The sequence below is a fragment of the Artemia franciscana genome, chromosome 15 (genome assembly GCF_032884065.1).
Source record: "Artemia franciscana chromosome 15, ASM3288406v1, whole genome shotgun sequence".
NCBI classification, from domain to species: domain Eukaryota; kingdom Metazoa; phylum Arthropoda; class Branchiopoda; order Anostraca; family Artemiidae; genus Artemia; species Artemia franciscana.
Window position 1 is genome coordinate 21565407 of NC_088877.1, and position 15108 is coordinate 21580514.

The following is a 15108-nucleotide window of genomic DNA, read 5'->3' on the forward strand; positions in this document are numbered from 1 at the left end:
GGTTTTTCCCTATTCTGCTCTCTTTCCTTTGGCTTCCTTATAATTACTTTATAGTCCCAAATTTCAAGGGGAGGCTAATATGTTGGATTATAATTTAAATTTCAGGCAAAATTTAAACATTAGCTTGAAATTTACGATAGAGTGTAGTTTTGGGCAATAGCTCTTAACAATCTTTCTACTTTGATATTAAGGGTTGTTGAAAATGGGTAGGAAATCGCTACATGACTTTTGGTCTTCTACAGCACTGAAGCCGTCTTCACTACCGTGTTTTTGTTTAAAGGACATTCCATTGTGGCTCTTGATGTGTTTAATATTTTTATTTTCGATGCATGTCTCGATCATTTATGAAAGGGCTATTATGAATCTCTGCTTTATTTTGTTTCAATAAAATTAAGTTTACGTCATAGCGTAAACTAATTTTCGGAAAATATCTTAACAACACCAAAAATTATTGCTGAAGATGAGACATGTGACTATTTTGTTTGAACATGAGAATTAAATTATTGCCCTTAATTCAGCAAGAGCAAGTATCTACTAAGATTGAAAATGGTTCAGGTCGAAAATTGAATAGTTGGAGATAACAACACAAACATCAATGTTGGTGCGTGAGGGGGGGGGGTTAAAGGACCTTTAATCCAAACCCACCCGAGGCACAGTATGGACCAACGGAAAACCAATCATAAAGAATCATATTGGCTATTGAGGAGCAGTTTTGAGCATAGGTCTGAAACTGTGGAGAAGCGGAGTCAACGGGTGACAGGCCATAGCGGGTAAACATAAGTTGGGAGTTGACAAATTCCAGCTTTATTTTTCCTGGGATTTATCGACTTTTCCCAACTTATGTGGTAGCATTCCGGTGAAGTAACCAAAAGCCCTAAGTCTGAAATTTATTTGAAATTTGATAGGCCGCCTTCTACAGTCGTTGAGACTTACACCAAGAAGTGTTAGACCAATGACTTTTTAGTCCAGGCGCTAAAAAAGCTTCAAGATTTCGGGTTTAAGGATTCCCAACTATTGAAACAATGTAGCCTGCCAGCACCCGAAAAAAGTAAATGCTTTACAATTTATCAGAAAAGACTCCTTTGCTGTAGTTTTGTTCCCATCATATTTCAAACTGATCCAGAATTTTTCGAACTAAAGACAGGCGGGACTCGAAAGGGGCTTACATATCTAAAAACAAATACCTTTATTCTTCTGGCCCTACGTAGGCTATGTGCCCCGTAGCTTACAAGCGGATTGATCCAAAGGTCAGAGGAACTTTGAGAGGATCAGAGGATTTGATCCAAAGGTCAGAGGAACAGCTAATGCCAAAGAAAAACGTCATTTTCATGCTACATTAAAGCCAATTGGAGGTAAAAAAAAAAACAACGAAAAAACTGGCTATGTCGCTGCTGAATAGCTTGTGATGTAAAGGTGCTAACAACTTTGTGTTTTCAGTCATAAACACCAAAAACTCTTTGCGGATTCCCATTCAAACGAGGTGCCAGGCAATTTTTTTCTGCTAGAAGTCACCAGTCGTAGGAGGGAAACTGGAGGAGCCAACACCTCATCTGGGTCCTCCAATAATGCAGGGTGGAACAATTGTATGGTTCCAGTTTAAACAGTTTGCAACTTAGCTACCTTTCTGCAAAAAATGGTAGCAAAAGGAGAAGGAGGGGGGCGGTGTGTTGGAGTAGCTGTGGGATAAAATTTTACTTCCGATCACTAGGATTTAAAATCAGTTAATGTTTTCGATTTAAACAAGAGTTTACCTGCCTACCTAACTTCATAAAAAGTTGGCAGTGCATGATGACTAAATACAACTTGGACCCATATCGTTTCTATAGGGAATCTTGGCTTTTTTTTTCATTGAATCAAGACGTGACTCTATTTAAGACTGAGTTGGGATTCAGCCCACCTTACACTGAGTCAGAACTATCAATGCTTTTGCAGTGACATTGGGAATCCTTACATGATCCTTGGTTAAACAGGGTGCGATATGCCAGCCTTTCCGTAAGGATTTTGGTAGTGGTGAATGGAAGGGGGTGCGGAGGGATTACAGATACACTTTTTTTTTACCAATCCTACAGATTGCATTCATTGCACGATCCTAGTTTTAACCAAATGAAACATACCCATGGTTAACAACATACACTACGGTTGAAACTAGGGGAAAATCATTTTGATATCCCATTTTCAGAAAGTTCTCTATTTTGATATATGATTCATCCACTTTTTACTTTAGTACCGGGACAGCTGCGCACGGTTGCTTCTGGGTTTCAGGATATCTCCACCTTTTCTTCAAAACTATATCCCCGACCATAGATATCCAAAATAAGCTTTGTGAATCAATCACGGTATTTGCCAAACAAAAGTAGGTCCTCTCCGAATGGGATGGGCGGATGTGGTAAGGAAATATGTTAGGGAAATTAGAACTTCTTTCGAGGGAGTAAGGAGCAAGGTTTGAATAGACTGGGATGAAGGAGTGTATGTCGGTGTGTTAGCCACAGGTGACTTGGTGCTACACTGAGTAGTTAGTTGTATTAGTAGATTGATTAATTTTGAGGGGATGTTTTAAAAACTCGAAATTTCTTACAAATACGAAGCTTGAAAGATCCCAAGGATACTCTATGAATGTCTTAGGATGTTCAAGGTTATCAAAGGAATTTATATAGACAATTTCGTATAAAATTATTTTTATCAACTTACTGCAATAATCTGGAAGTATCACAAGTGCCCCGTAAGGAAAAGAAAACTCCTTCCTCGCTTTGACCAATGAGAAGGATATTGCGTCGCAATGTAGTCATATTGAAGTTTCCGTATCGTCTTTGCCTAAGCCCTCTGAGGTAAAATGCTTCGTGATGTGTTCCATTTTCTTCCATTGTACCGTATATTGTTCCCCATTGATCAAAGGCCTCCCATGGCATTTTGCTAAAAAAAGAAAAAAAAATAGAGGCAAGAGACGACCTTCAAAATTGATTGGAGTCTATAAAGAACATACTTCCTTCCCAGCATAACCGAGCAACCACGATTCTAAGGACTGAGCATTTTTCCTTGAATAGTGAAAAATCTACTTTTATATCTGAATATTTCGCCAATATGTGCATTATCGATTTTTATGCGTTCTGTTCAAACCTAGCTTGATTTTTATGGATTTAATTCATTTTTTTATTCTTTTTTGCTGATAATGATGAGGCAAACAGGCCAAAAATATTTTAGCATAAAAGTCATTATTCCACCGTCTTGTGAAAACGTTATCATTCAAAGAGTCCATATGACGATTTTACAGTCTCATTGTCAATGACATTTGATTAAAAAAGACTGCAAGCTACCACTGGATAATGTTCATATTTATCCTAGTAAAGAAATCCGACTTTACGCTTAATTTAGGTAATAGGCCCAACTACTAAGCAAAGCTTGTCTAGAAAATTTGGTCCCTAAAAGTCTCCATACTAGAATAAATTCATCCGCTTTCTCTCGGACGATGATCTTTCTTTTTCCAGATCGATTTGGAGTTCTTCTATGCAATCGTTTATTGGTCCGTGCCAATCACTGTCACTGCTATTTTCCAATTTAAGATAACCTGATTCATCACTTGTATTTATAACAGTTTTTTGCGTTATTCCAAAATTTAAGTTTAAATTATATTGATGGGTAGGTTTATTGCTCCTTTGACTATTGCTATTACTAAAAAAATGAAATAAAGATATGAAAGCCCTGGCCAAGAAATGAAGAAAAAAAGATAGATATAAAAAATGCATGTGAAATAAGCTTAGTGTCGGGCTTGGAATGCTTGGATTAGTTGGCAAATCTTATCTATAGTTTATATGTTAAGAAATGTCTAAATATTAATGGAGAACAATTTCCGAATACAATGAACAAATAATTTTTCAGATGGGAATACATCCATTTATTTAGACAGTGAAAAAAACAGGTACAAGTCCAGATATTTCGATCACATATTAAGCGATCGTCATCAGTAGAATTAAAAAATAATATAATTGAGATTAGCATATCTATACGCAAAAAAGAAATAGCTTTGCGGGTCATTCACAAAGTAATGAATTTCCAGATTATTCCAGATTACTCCAGACTACATTATTTTCAGAGGGTTCATTGTCTAAATAATTGGATTTATCCTCATTTGAAAATTGATTTGTTCCTCATAGAACGGCAGTGTGGTCTAAGAAAAGAATACATAACTTAAGGTGTTACGTCGAAAATTCAAATACAATAATCACCACTGTTGTCATTGCTTTGTACCCCCCCCCCAAAAAAAAAACAGCCATTATAATTTCTACATCGAAATTCACTGATCATTTTCATCGAAAAATCAAAAAAGGATACCTTGTGACAGTGTTGCGGATGAGGCCAAGACTCACAACTAAAGAGTTCCCGGTTGAATCCCAAATGTCGCAAGAAATTTCTGAATCTCGGCTAGTTAAATTTTTTTTAATCTTTTTGAATCACTTTCAAACAGATTACATCTATTTCCATTGTATCGAGACGATTTTTATTTTCTTTACATTTGGAATAGGTGTAGTTTTTACCAGAAATTGCATCTTATTTCAACTTTTCTGTCTTGTTAGTAACAAAATATATAGATGTAGCAATTTCCATCAAAATGAGCATATAAACACCTCTCTATGGTGTTTTAATGCCCCAGTAGTGGCAACATAGTAATAAAAGAAGCAGGAGAATTAAACTTAGACACATCACTGCTTCCCATGCGAAAAAGTGATTTTCCTTGTTACTGAATATGAGGGACTGTAATTCTCTCAAAAGAGGTTTTCAGCTATGAAAATTCCAATGGTGCAGTTTCTGTTTCGTTTCAACACCGTTTTTGGTTTGTGCTATTTTTTTTTAAGTTCAAATAAATTTGTTTTTGAAACTAACTTTTACCATTAATATTAGTCAAAAACATGGTTATTCCCAGATCATCTTGGAACAGCGATAATTCCTCGTTTGACAGTTTGTTTTCTTTCAAAACGCGTTTTTAAATTTTTGCTTACATTGGGCTAGGGTTCGTTCTTTAGTAGATTGTTCTTTCAACTGTCTATGAAATATTTAAAATTTCTGCGATGAGTGGTTGAACCGAAAAATCTCCACCCCAATTCACATTTTGCACTTTCTTGTCAGTTTCTGAAGAATAGCGCCATCAGGTATTTCAGGTGAGACTTCAACACCGGGCACTCTTTCAGCATAAAACGTTTCAAGTATCTCGTCCAAATCTTCTAGGGTGCATGTGCGTATTGTCAAATGTGGTTCATGGACTTTTCTTGAGTCTATTAATTCAATCCAAACATTCTTGCTGTAAGTTGCTGGTTGAATATCCATAATGATTACAAAACTATCAAAATTTACATTTTTCAGGTTGAATGTCTGCGATACGAACTTTCGATCACCTCGTGTAATGATCTTCAACCCATTCGAAGCACGGTGTGGTGTTTCAATCAACAGTTTGATGTACAGACTATGACGAAGAATTAATAATTGGGAATAGACGATGCTAAGAAAAAGAAGAAGAGATTCTAGTGTTTAACTGCCAAGAGAAACAAAAATCAAATCATTTAATTATACGACTGGTAATGAGAAATGTAAGTAAATAAGTAGTCTTTTCAGTCATAGATGATAAACTGAACAAAAATGATATTTGTAATAAATTCTGTATGTAACACTAAATAGCATGTGATTTTTAAGAACGCTTAAAATTAAACTACTACAGTAAAGCCACAAACTTTAAAGCAAGAAAACAATACTGAAATATTCAATCTATCATCTACTAAATCAACAGTCTCTCAGAGCAAGAAAATTAATGGCGCTTTTTTTCAGTTATTTCACAAATTCCTAGCATATAAGGATTGAATTCAGACATTATGTCAACCAACAATGAACTAGAAAGCAGCACATTACCATGTGCGATAAATGTCGTAAAAAGAAGGACTTCAATTTGTTAATGTTTTACTTACCATAAATCGTCCCAGGTCTCAGTTCTATTTGTCCATCTTTCACGCGCGACCGCTTTGGCAAGTAGAGTAGGGCTGAATTCACTGGCAAAGTCAAATGGCCGGCACATGGCAGTCCATCTATAAAAAAAAATTGTGAGAAAAAGTCATAAGAATGATTACGGCCTACATCTAAGTATTAGCAAAAGACAATGTCGCACGAAAAGCGGGAAACAAAAGACCCGTAGAAGTGTTCTTTTTTAAATCAATAGTCCATGCAACCATGGGGGTAGGCGAAAAGCTAGTCAGACTCTATAGGTCTTAGGCCTCGGTGAAAAATTATTAGTTATGGCTGGCAATTCAACAACTTTCAACCCTAGAAAAACCAGCATTTCTTTTTGGAAATAAAACGATAAAACGCAGGCAAAAGTTGTAACGGAGTAGAAGGACTAGAGACTGCCTACGCTGGAAAACTCAAGCATGGTAAAATCCATGGGTAAATGGTAAGAGGTAAAATCCTTCACAAAGGGCAAGCAAAATATGGAAGATTAAGCACCGTACAATTAAAGCACATTGACTTACGTTTCCACAGTTTTCACCACCCGATTTAATTCAAGTTACACATATTTCACAATTCAATAATTCATATTTTCTGATTTCAAATATAATTTTCTAAATAAATAACTAAAAAGAAATAGTAAATTATGGAGCATGAACTTAAAACAGCGTTATACACTAGCGTAAAACACTTTGCTTAAAATAAAACTGTAGGTGAAATTAAATTTTTGGATTTAATCCAATTTCTTTTGTGACAAGCACTGACTATCAATTGAAATCGGAATCGAAGCATAAAGCAAAGGGGATTCAGTGGAATAGCCAGGATTCCATTCTGGGTGGTGAGCTGAACTTCCAAATAATCTTTAAATAATTGTATTAGCATCCAAATACGCATGTTTCAATATAATTTAAATATTTCATCGGAGTCCACTTCCCCTCCCTCGAATACACACACGAACAATGACGATAGCAAAAAAGTGTAACTTGATCTAAAACTGAGCTTATGGTAATATGACCTTAATAAAATATAATCGAAAGCTTTGAAGATTTTAGAAGTATTTATTAGCCTCTTGAAGCAATTTGTTCCCTAAATAGCGGGAAAGTAGAATTTCAAAATGAAACCGAACGTCACAGAGCCAAAAAAGTTGAAAAAAAAGACTTACATGGCATTCAGTTTTAAATGGACTATTCGTTCCTCATCATTGCAACATGTCTTCCTGAAAATGTAAAACTGAGATGCAAAGAAAACAACAAACTGACGTCACTACAGCATTACAAGTGGGAAGGAAGAGAGATTTAACGAACAAAACAATTAAGTATTATCACAGATAAGTTTTGTTTTCAATATCAAACAAATTAAACAGCAGTCAAAAATTTGGCAACAAATCTACAGCTCACAATAAATCTAAACAAGACAAATCCAACTATGGTTAGCTAGTATATATAGTATTCTCTCTCTCTCTCTCTCTCGCTCTCTCTCTCTCTCTCTCTCTCTCTCTCTCTCTCTCTCTCTCTCTCTCTCTCTCTCTCTCTCTCTCTCTCTCTCTCTCTATCTCTCTCTCTCTCTCTCTCTCTTTTTTTTTTGCAAAAAGTCTCAGTCGAAGTATCCGCAGGCTTAAGCGCTCACAGTCCAAAGTAGTCATATTCAAAAGTTATCACGGTCACAAGTTGTGACATTTGCAAATAGTTGCACTCACAAGCAGTAGTAGTCGCAAATAGCCACAGTCACAATCACAAATAGCCTTAGTCACAGTAACAAGAAATCGCATTTGCTAGTATTCGCAGTCACAAGTAGTTGTAGTTAGCTATAGTATAAGTTGCAAGCAGTTGCATTTTACTAGACGCAAATAGCCACAGCTGCAGTCACAAGAAGTCGCACAACAATTAGTTTCAAGCCACAGTTACAAGTAGCGGTAGCTGCTGTAACAGTAGTAGCATCATTTTCAGTCCTGAAAGTGTGAAGTTATTTCCCTAAGCAATTCCAAAGATAAAGCAGACACATTTTTTTTGATAGCCTTGATACTGGTGAGAAGTCCCAGTTAGTCCTAGTCCTAGTTTTTTTTCCTGAAAAGACTTTCACTAGATGTGAAAGTGATAAACCCTGGATAACCCCCCAAATCAAGAAACTAATCCGAAAAAAGTGCAAGGTTTTCCAAGGAGATTTGCAAAATGCGAAAAAATTGCGAAATCACATTACCTCTCTCACGAGAAGTGCGAAGAAAGATTACGGGCGTGAGAAATTTTCGGACAGTCTTAGGCACACTAATCCCAGGAAATGGCACAGAGCGGTCAAGCAAATCACTGGCAAGTCCATTCATAATAGCATAAAAATAAGCCACCCTGACGGAACTTACACAACTGCTGACGAGGTTAATCAATATTTCACCCGCATCTGAACCTCATTTCCTTCTCCCACACAAGCCCAGAAGTCTGAAATACTTGACTCCTCCGCAGATGAAGGTGAAAGTAAACTGTTCAGCTTATCCAAACGAACTTCCACCCAAACTGATTCGAGAATACGCCCCTTTCATTGCGAAACCACTCTCAGTACTGATAAACCTTTGCTTTCGTATAGGGATCTTTCCAGCTGTTTGGAAGAAAGCTTACGTTAGATTAATTCCGAAGGTTACCAACCCTAAGAGCTGAGACGAACTTAGACCTATTTTGCAAACACCATGCCTGGCAAAAGTGGCCGAGACCTTTATCATGAGGGTCTTACTTGATCAAATCAAGGGATCTATCGACCAGAGACAACACGGCGGACTGAAAGACTGTAATACCTCAGTGTACCTAGTGCGGATGTACGATAGTCTCCTCAAGTGGGTCGAAAAAGGTCACAGTTTTGTAGACCTTGGTGCCATAGATTTCCGAAAGGCATTTGATTTAATCAATCACATTGTAGCTGCTCTTAATCTCAAGCTAATGGGGGCTAAGAAAAAGACCCTTACGCTCGTATTGGACTTTCAAACAGTTCGTGGTAACGAACTGTAGTAAGGAGCGACCCGGCTCAATAGTAACCAAAACTGTAAAAAATGGAATTTTGATACCAATAGCTACATCAAAAGAATCGCATTTTAATGCTGGTTTTAAATATTTAAGTTTCATCAAGTTTAGTCTTACCCATCAAAAGTTACGAGCCTGAGAAAATTTGCGTTATTTTAGAAAATAGGGGGAAACGCCCACTAAAAGTCATAGAATCTTAACGAAAATCACACCATCAGATTCAGCGTATCAGAGAACCCTACTGTAGAAGTTTCGAGCTCCTATCTACAAAAATGTGGAATTTTGCATTTTTTGCCAGAAGGCAGATCACGGATGCGTGTTTATTTGTTTGTTTGTTTTTTTTTTCTTTTTCCCAGGGGTGATCGTATCGACCCAGTTGTCCTAGAATGTTGCAAGAGGGCTCATTCTAACAGAAATGAAAAGTTCTAGTGCCCTTTTTAAGTGACCAAAAAAATTGGAGGGCACCTAGGCCCCCTCCCACGCTAATTATTTTCCCAAAGTCAACGGATCAAAATTCTGAGATAGCCATTTTATTCAGCGTAGTCGAAAAACCTTATAACTATGTCTTTGGGGACGACTTACTCCCCACAGTCCCCGTGGGAGGGGCAACAAGTTACAAACTTTGACCTGTGCTTACATATAGTAATGGTTATTGGGAAGTATACAGGCGTTTTCAGGAGGATTTTCTTGGTTTGGGGGAGGGGTTGAGAAGAGGGGGATATGCTGAGGGAACTTTCCTTCGAGAATTTGTAATGGGAGAAGAAAATTTCCATGAAGGGAGAGCAGGATTTACTGGCATTATTTAAAAAAAACAATTAAAAAATAAAAGGGAAAAAGCTTTTTCAGCTGGAAGTAAGGAACAGCAATAAAACTTAAAACAAACAGAAATTATTACCCATATGGGGGGCTCACCTCCTTCTAATACCTCGCTCTTTACGCTAAAGTATTTTCAGTAATTTCAACTACTTATTCTACGGCTTTTGTGATTCAGGGGGTCATTCTTAATGAATTGGGATAAAATTTAAGCTTTAGTGTAAAGAACGAGGTACTGACGATGGGGTGAATCCCCTCATATATGTAATAAAAACATGAGAATACAAAAGTTCTTTACGTAAGCTAATTTATAAGTTACGTAAATCTTTTACCAATAAAAAGATTCGTAAAAAATTAAAAGTTCTAGTTGCCTTTTTAATTAACCAAAAAATCGGGGGGCAACTAGGCTTCGTCCCCCGCTCTTTTTTTCTCAAAATCATTCGATCAAAATTATGAGAAAGCCATTGAGCCAAAAAAAAAAATATATGCAAATTTCGTTTTGATTATTCCTCTGCGGAGAGCCAAAATCAAAACATGCATTGATTCAAAAACGTTCAGAAATTAAATAAAAAAAACAAGTTTTTTTAACTGAAAGTAAGGAGCGACAGTAAAACTTAAAACGAACAGAAATTACTTCGTATATAAAAAGAGGCTGCTTCCTCATCAACACCCCGCTCTTTACGCTAAAGGTTTTTACTGTTTTAAAAAGAAGAATTGAGAGAAAGAGTCAAACTTTAGCGTAAAGAGCGAGGCGTTGATGAGGAAGCAGCCTCTTTTATATACGAAGTAATTTCTGTTCGTTTTAAGTTTTACTGTCGCTCCTTACTTTCAGTTAAAAAAACTTGTTTTTTTTATTTAATCTCGGTCAAAGGATGCATCGTGTGTTTGCTCTCTACGAAGGTGATAGCAATTCCGAACGGTCCTCATCCACCTGTGAAGCCCCTCAGGGCACTAAGCTTGCAGCTATTGTATTCTTGTCTGTAATTAACTTCCTCATAGCTGACTATGACGATCGCTACAAGTTCGTGGATGACCTGTCATTTATCCTGAAATATTTAGTACAAAACGGAGTTGTGACGCCACAATTCAGTTCAAATTTTTTCAGTGTTTTCACAAAAGAGTGCGCGGAGCTAAATCTTGAGATTAATGTGAACAAGTCAAAGATAGTGCGCTTTAAACCGCTAAAAAGTGATGTTATGGAGCCAAATGTTCCATTCCTTCTAACAAGCAGTATCAAGATCCTTGGAGTTACTTTCTCCAATGAATTCAGCTTCGCCGCACAAATTGAAAACGTGGTTAAAAGTGCAAACGCTAGTCTACAGACTTTAAACGGTATACGTAGGTTCAGTGCAAACACAGAGAGTATTAAGTATGCATACATAGCGTATGTCCACCCCATTCTGGAATATGCGTGCCCTGTTTGGCTGCCCTCAGCACTTAGAACAGTGTTTCTAACAGTTTCTAGAACAGTTTGATTTATATTTACAAGTGTAGTTTGATTTTGTATATGTTGTAAAGAAACACAAATCAGCGATAGCTGTCAAGTTTTTGCTATTAAACCTGTCTACCAATACTACTACTACTACTAGTTAAAAAAAATTACAGTTGCATGTAGTCACTGTTTCAGTCACTATAGTAGTAACAATAGTAGTCCTGAAGGTTTAAAGTTCATAGCCTTTGTTCCATAGATATTGCAGATATCTATGATAACCTGGATGCACATAGTGTTTTTTTTATTTAGTTTAACATCCTCCTCAGCATTCTTTGAAGGATAAAGTACCACTTAACACGCCCTGAGAGTTTCATCTTAATACCCTCACCCATTCCTGAGATATTCCTAATGCGCCCTTTTGACAATCAGCATGCACCTAGTGTTTTAATTTTGTTTAGCATTCCCCGACAGTAGTCACAAGTATATATAGTATCAGATCGAAACAGTCGCAGTCACAACTTGTCTCAGTCGAAAGTAGTCACAGTCGCAGTCGTAACCATTCGCATTTGCCACCACAGTAGTAGTGGTAGTAGTAGAAGTGGCCTTGAAAATTACATACCCTTAACATTCTTAAGATATTGCAGATACACTTCTTTGATAACTTGGATGCAGATAGTCTTGTGATGTAGCTCAACATACCCAAAATTGCATCTCAATAACTTAGGACTTTTCAGAATTAAACATTCATCGCTTTCCCAATGATAAAAATTCTGCATGTTCATGGTGTAACAATTGAATAATTTATATTCTTTGCCCCGACGACTGTAGGAGTATGGCACCCCGGAGGCATAGCCTGCCAAATTTCATCGTCCTAGCTTATCTGGAAGTGCCTAAACTAGTAAAACCAGAACAGACAGACAAACCGACCGACAGACCGACAGAATTTGCGATCACTATATGTCGCTTGGTTAATAGCAAGTGCCATAAAAACAGTTTGTTAGTAGCATCATATCCTTGGTTTCCGTGACACCCATAGGGGGTGTACAAATGGAGCTACTAACCCCCCAAGACGTTATTACGCGCACCTGGGTCTTACGCAATACTGTAGTGCACGTTTAACTGTATAGTACACCTACGTCATAGAGCTTGTTTTCTTTTGGTTGTTACGTAATAGGGAATGTTTTCTTCGAGATAAAGATGTCTCCTGCGGAATAGGGAATGTACACTGTGTTTGATATGTAAGAGGGGTTTGGGTGTTACATAATAGGGTTTGTCAGAGTCCATTAGTCAAGCTGGGGAGTCCCGGTTTTAAGTTAAGGGAGAAAAAAGCGAGGTTGTTACGTAATGATCGTGGATATGAGGGATGGGAAGCAATCTCGCGTTACTTTATTGATTTATTTGGGGCGGCATAATCTTATGTGACTTGCTAGATCTATTGGGAATTATGTAATGACAGGACACAAGTGAGTGTTACGTAATAACGGTGCACACGTGGGTCTTACGTAATGGTTTCATAAATGCTACTGTTATATAATGGCAGTCCAAACGTTGGGTGTTACGTAATGGCACTGAACACTCGAGTGTTACATAATACTTAAAGATATTTTTTTCGGGATTTCATTTTCTTGCAGATCATTTTTCTTTTTTTCTCGGGTAACCTTTATAATCTAAAGATTTTTGTTTGCATTAGGATTCGAAAGGGACAGGGATATCATAGAATGAAGCGCTAGACAAGTGGGCTATAAGAGTCTTTTTAACATTTTGGTTTGGCTAATACGTTCTACATGATAACCTAGAGCAAGCAAGGGGGATCACTTGTTCACGCATACTGGAATGATTAAATGCGTTGTGTGTTCCGATATGGCTGCAATAACTGACATGCAGAGCGATAAATCGATTACTAGAAATTGCTTACATTTGGTATACAGCTGCAGTTTAAGTAACACTTTAGAGAGTGTTATCAGATAATATCGGCCTTCTTCATAATACTTTTTTTAGTTATAGAGTCTTTTATTCTATTGGAACTTGAATGGGCTATCAGAGATGAAATAAAAGCGAGAGTGTCATTATGGGTAGAACATGGTATACCTTCATACATAATCAAAAGTTTTCTTTTCTCACTACAGAAAATTTTACTTTTATATTAAGGGCAATCTTGAACGAGAAAACCGCAGTTTGAAACACTGATTGCACATTTTCTTCTTTGTATGAACGTCAACACTTTTACTTGATGCTCGCTAAAAAGCGAGGATTTCTTTCTTAAGGAAGTAGTTCTTGTATAAAGAGCTTTTCATGGTTTTAGAGACTCTGTTGTCTGATTTCGTATGTATTTTTTTTTCTTGGCACTCATTAAAAACTGATGATTTTGTTAAATATATAATTCTTCTGTCTTTTAAAATAGTTTCATGAGGTTAGAGAGATTCTGTTGTCTGATTCTGTGTGGTGTTTTCTTTACTCAACTCTCATTAAAAAGAGAAGATCCATTGTTAAATATATAATCCTTGTATCTTTAAAAAAAACCTTACGGGGATTGAGAGACTTTGTTGTTCGATTTCGTTTGGTGTTTTCTTTAATTAACGCTCATTCAAAAGTGCAAATTTTCTGTGTTGTTTTTCAAAAGAGCTTTACAGGTTTTGAGAGTCGCTGCTGCCTGATTCCGTTTTTTTGTCTTTACTTGGCGCTCGTTAAAAAAGAGGGGATTTTTTTGTTAAATAAATAATTCTTGTACCTTTTCTGGAATCAGACTCTGTTGTCTGATTCCGTGTGGATTTTTTTGCTTAGTACTTAGCACTCATTAGAAAGTGAAGATTTATTACTAAATAAATAGTTCTTGTATTTTTTAAAAGGGCTTTACGAGGTTTGAGAGACTATGCTGTCTGATCCCGTGTCATTTTTCTTCATTTATTGCTCATTAAAAACCGAAGATTTTCTGTTAAATAAGTAATCTTTGAATCTTTTAGCAGAGCCTCATGGGGTTTGAGAGACTATGTTATCTGATTCCGTGAGGTTTTTTATTTACTTAACGATCATGAAAAAGCGAAGATTTTCTGTTAAGTAAATAATACTTGCATCTTTCAAAAGAGCCTTATAGGATTTGTAAGAATTTATTGTCTGATTCCGTTTCTTTTTTGTCTTTACTTAGCACTCATTAAAAAGTAAAGATTTTCGGTTAAATAAATAATTCCTGTATCTTTTAAAAGAGCTTTACGGGGTTTTAAAGACTGTGTTCTCTGATTCCGGGTGGTTTTCTTTACTTAACACTCATTAAAAAGCGAAGATTTTTGTTATGAAATTGCCAAGCTCCTTTTGAGCCAAGACTATGTACATTCACGCCACCTTGACAATATGCAGCCGACCCATCCCCTAGCAAACCATTATCAGGGGGGAAGCTTGTTATTAGAGATAAATTTAAACCTTAATAAGAGTTATTTCTGAGAGGGCTTAGTGAAAATGGCTCGTTTTATTAACTGAGGGTAAGGTTTCAGTCCCCCTCCACCAAAAAATTATTTTAACACCACTCAGCTTCACTTTGAGTTATAGAACATGTTAGTCTAAGCAATTCACGCCACCAGGGCAATATGTGCCTCACCCGCTACATCCCTATAATACATATTATCATTTCTACGAAATTTTCTAGACATTTTCATGATAAATTATGCTTTAAATCCATTTGTTCATGTTTTTGCAAGGCATACCGTCAGTGATACACCATCTAAATACGAGACCACTTTCGAGAACTCAAAATTTGCATAACAAAAATCATCGCTTTTCAATAAGCACCAAGTAAAGAAAAAACACACGGAATCAGAGAACACAGTCTCTGAAACCCCGTAAAGCTCTTTTAAAAGAGGCAAGAATTAATTATTTAACAGAAAATAT

At 36.7% G+C, this 15108-nt stretch overlaps 1 protein-coding gene across 1 annotated transcript in view; it reads right to left on the bottom strand.

Annotated features, from left to right (window-relative positions):
- LOC136036178 (uncharacterized phosphotransferase YvkC-like) overlaps positions 1–15108 on the bottom strand; it is a 142161-nt gene that overhangs the window by 100276 nt on the left and 26777 nt on the right. Inside the window, exons 5-7 of the mRNA XM_065718246.1 lie at positions 7145–7198; positions 5949–6065; positions 2689–2910 (exon numbers count right to left, since the gene is read on the bottom strand). Coding sequence (XP_065574318.1) covers positions 2689–2910; positions 5949–6065; positions 7145–7198 — 393 coding nt within the window. The remainder of the gene's footprint in view (positions 1–2688; positions 2911–5948; positions 6066–7144; positions 7199–15108) is intronic.